Source organism: Pinus tabuliformis, chromosome 7 (genome assembly GCF_031772625.1).
Source record: "Pinus tabuliformis cultivar Carrire ecotype Pingquan chromosome 7, CPIR1, whole genome shotgun sequence".
Taxonomy (NCBI): Eukaryota; Viridiplantae; Streptophyta; class Pinopsida; order Pinales; family Pinaceae; genus Pinus; species Pinus tabuliformis.
In genome coordinates this window covers 1387329092-1387333828 of record NC_142293.1, presented here as the reverse complement: position 1 = coordinate 1387333828, position 4737 = coordinate 1387329092, and the positions used below count along the sequence as shown (strand labels likewise).

Below are 4737 nucleotides of genomic sequence, written 5' to 3'. Positions count from 1 at the left end.
TCAGGGTACGTGCTGCCTCATCCACAAGCTCAACAGTCCACTCTCGGTCATTCGAAGCACCATAAAAAGCGAGGTCCCTTTGATTGAACGAAGCACCATTGTATTGCAAGACATAGCTCTTGCAAATCCAAAGTCGCAAAGCTTGACAACACCTCCAGCACCAATAAGAATATTTTGAGGCTTCATATCACGATGTATAATACGATGAGAATGGAAATAATGAAGTGCCCGCGCCAGTTGCTTAGCAATAGCCTGAACTTATGCTTCAGGAAGTCATTTGTCATCTTCAAGAATCTCCAATAGTTCACCCTGTGCAAATTCTGTGACAACACAAAACTCCTGTGGACTTTCAAATGCATCTAGCATCTCTATGATATTTTCATGCTTCAGCTGTCGTAATATCTCAATTTCCTGCCTCAGATTGTCAATGTCTTTTTCACTCTTTCCATGCTTTAAGATAAACTTCATAGCAACTATCTGCCCTGTGTACTTGCGCCTACCTTTGAACACCTTTCCAAAAGAACCTTCACCAACTAACTCTACAACATGATAATTTTCCACGCCCATCTTACAAATTATTGAAAATGGCGGAGATAAGTTCCTTGCAGCAGTAAGAGACCTTCGTCGAATGAACAGAGAATGAGTGGCCCCGTTCGGTGATCCGGAGGGTGCGTAGGATCAGATCGGAATGCAAACCCAGCCATCAGTAAATCTACAGCATCTTCAGCAGCTACATACAGTATGCCCCACCGCTTCTGCCAAGCTATTTCTGAACCCTTCTTGTTTGGGACTAACACCCCTTTCCTTATTTTGCTTCCGCTTCAACATTCGAAGCGACAGAGGCAATCCTACACCATCTGCCTTCTTTTCAAAAGTTACAGGGGAAATTCTACTAACATTTATGCCCTCATAGAAAGCAGCTATATCAGTAGTGAAAAGACGAGGCATGCACCACGACTCAGGGTAAACCATTTAACCTTATACTTGTTAGTGTTTAAAACCGCAGCCAGTTCAAGGCCAAAGTATCCTCCACCAACAATCACAGTTGTGCATTCTTGGCTAATGTATATATGGGAAGAATGAGGATGAAGCATCCGACCATCTTCTTCATCGGATGCATCACCAAGGCGTGCAATTGCCTCAAAAAGAGTTTGCTCATGCTATTTTAGTGCCGCCTTAGCTTTCTCTACATTGGTAGGATCAAGATGATCACCTCTAAAAACCCTTTCCACCTCCTTGATAAGCTTGTTAGTCTCGCGTAACTCAATACTAACAGGTTCCTTGTTGCGTGTACCATTTTGAGAAGATCCATAGCCCTTTGAACTCTGCCACATACAATGCAACTTAGAGAACCAGCCTTCCCCTGCTTCCACTTGTTTTGCTATAATGTCAAACTCAGACAACCGTGCTGTAATGCTTCTGCCAGCTAGCGGAAAGGCATCTAAGCTGAAATAATGCTTTTAATGTTTGATGCGTTCACTTTTTACAAGCCCATGATATTTTTACAAAGAGCATCCCAAGACATACGCTGATATTCCAAGCTGCTTTTATCTTATAAATCCTTTCATCATTTGCGCTAGCTTGAAAGGAGGAACATAAACACTGCCACTTCTTCCAAGCGCCTTTTCAGTGTTTCTAACTCCCTCTTTCAGAACTCTGTTCAATAGGCATGCTAGGATTTTGGGTCTCCACTGAAAACTCGAACAAATCCCCAATTTCGTAGCACGCTACGAAATCACCTAAACAGGTAGCGCTGCGAAAACACCTTGTCCTTAAGCTAGGCTAAAAAATTTTGGCAACAGAATTTTCAGTGATAACAGGGGGGATGCAAAATCATGAGAGCACAGTACGTCAGTGGCTTTAAACCACTGTTTTCGAACCCCCCCAGGATTACCTTTCAGAGGGTGGGGGGGCCAGAAACATATATTGACCATCAGATTGTATGGAGTGAATGGAGATTAGGTGAGAAATGGGGGCTGGTAAGGTTGGACATGACGGGTAAGTGATTGGCGGGGTAGGGAAATATATAGGAGGGTGGGCTATAGGATTTAGGGGTATAGAATAAGGCTAGGAAAAATAACAAAAACCCCTTCCCCTTTTAATTTATTTTCTAGACCTTAGGAAAAAACATTGAAATGTGCCACCACACTTCAAAATAATTTTTCTGGTCTCTTTACCTTTGCAATTTTCTCAACCTACCTACCCTTTATTCTTCTAATCTAACATTTTCCTTTTTTTGCATTTGTAGGATGGATTTGGACTTGCATACCCCTTCATTTTTTCTTTCATTTCTAACCTACTCTATCACTTATTTCTCCCATTGATCTAGATTAAACAATTGGACCAATTCTATTTCTACCTAGATATTGATTTGCCAAGATTAAACTATTTGGCAGATCTTTATTTTCTACCCTATCAACAGAAAATGAAATTTGTGCAATCATGCTTAGATTGTGTGATTTGAACAACATTTGGGGTTTTCTTTTTCTTCTTATTTTTTCTCTTTTGTTCTTTATTCTCTTTTTTATTTTTTTTATATACCTTATTTTCATTTTTTATTTTATTTTTTTTTGAAATAAATTGAATATTGGAATCTATGAACAATTTGAAATCTGCAAACTGTGAAATATTCAATCACCTTGAGATCCCATAAATTATAGGACCCTAACAGAAGGGACCAAAGAGGAATTGATGTTGAGGAATCTTGCGAGGAATGGTTGTCGCATTCTTCAGAGTCGGCTACGCCACCAAAATGAAAGCCGAACAAATCATTGTTTTTATACAAGATAACATGAATAGTAAGTGAAATAGTAGCCTCGGTATAGATGCGAGACAGTAGTAGCCTACAAGCTAGAGGAATTAAGACGCACAATCAAAGTCAATTTTGTAGGTGTTAGATAATATTGTTTTAAATGGATATGGTTTTGTCTTAATTGTTAATTGTATTAAATGGGTTTTGTCTTAATTTCCATTGTCTTAAGTGGCCATTTCTTAAATATAAAGTTTTGCCTTAAAATTCTTTTGTCTCAAATTGTTTTTATCTTAAATATAAATTTTTGTCTTAAATATAAAGTTTAGTCTTAATTTTTTTGTTTTTTTTGTCTCAAATATAAAGTTGTCTTAAAGTACTTTTGCCTAACTATTTTTAATTAAAATAATTCAATTGATATTAAATTCTAGGAATTCCCTATGCCAAAGCTAGGGCAAGATCATATTTTAGTTTAAAAAATCCGATGTGCCACTCTCAATCTTATTGATTTTAAGAGACGGGGAGGCATATTCAAAGATGTTGATTCTAATTTTACGCTCCATGTTTTCCTACTCTTCAAGGCTATTTGAGCGAACTTGAATATTTTATCATGACATAACTCTGCTTGAGCTGACTCGAAGATTCTCGTTTTAGCCATGACTTATGACTTCAAGCATATTAAAAGATCATTGGTGGGCCATACATTTCTATCACTAGTTTCACCTTCATACTTGTTTTCGATAGTATCACTGTAGTTGCGTAGTGCGTACTGCCTGCATTGATCATGTACATTCTTCCACCCGAAATAATTAGAGAAGGTTTGCTAAGAGTGCCATACACGTCTCACCCCAACCTCGTAGTCGTTTGTAGAAGTTAGCGAGCCATGGTGAAGAGAACACAGTTCTATGAAGACGGAAAAACGTTGGCATTTCGCAACATTTTATATGTTTGACAGAGCTTCACCAATATCGTCATGCTTTACAATATCTTATTATAGTGTAGGAGCCTATGCAAGGCACTTGGAAACAACTTCCTCACCTTCCCTACTTCCTTGGCCATCATCATGGAATTCCATGTTGTTGCCATTACGTTTGTGTTAATAAGAAGATTCTTTTGATTGGCAGATGAGGGATCCCAACAACGAGAAGATAATGCATATTGTTTTCCTCTGTGATATCTCATATGCTAAGTAGAGTGGTGGCACAGACATACCACTCCTTGCAATCACTAGTGCTTGCATTGTCTCCCCGGATGGCTCCTTTACATTGCTGCGAGGAGCAACAGTTTACAATGTAGATAAAGATGAGTGGAAGATTCTCCTAGATATGAAATGAGAGCGTAGTCACTATCCTCCCTCTGGGAGAAGCTTCTAATCGCCTTTATCTACATTATAAACCACTCCTCCTCATGCAGTATTTTCATCATTTTCCATTCCTCCAACAATGTAAAGGAGCCCTTCCGGGAAAACAGAGCAAGTGCTAGCGATTTCAGGGCGCGATATGTCTGTGCCACAACTCCACTTAACAGATGAGAAATCATATATGGAAATGGTATATATTATCTTCTGTTCTTTGGGATTCCTTCCGCCAATCAAAAGAAGCCTCTGATTGACACAAACACATTGGCAACGGCGTGCAATTCCATGATGATGGCGAAGGAATTAGGGAAGGCAAGGAAGTTGTTTCCAGGTGCCTTGCACATATTCATTCACTATAATCACATATTGTAAATCATGACGATATTATTTGAGCTTGGTCAAACATATCCACTGTTGCGAAATGCCAATTTTTTTTATGTCTTCATAGAACTGGGGGCTCTTCACCATGTCTCGCCAGCTTCTACATACAACTACAAGTTTGGGTTGAGATGTGTAAGGAACTCTTAGCAGACATTCTATAATTCGTTCAGGTGGAAGAACATACATGATCAATGTCAGAAGTACCCACTACGCAAATACATTGATATTATTGGAAACAACTATGAAGATG

At 38.9% G+C, this 4737-nt stretch overlaps 1 protein-coding gene across 1 annotated transcript; it reads right to left on the bottom strand.

Annotated features, from left to right (window-relative positions):
• Positions 1-681, bottom strand: LOC149252817 (serine/threonine-protein kinase TIO-like). Its single transcript, XM_089454285.1, is given in 1 exon segment — positions 1-681. A coding segment is annotated over 1 exon segment (567 nt). The 5' UTR covers positions 568-681.
• Positions 682-4737: the final 4056 nt, after the last annotated feature.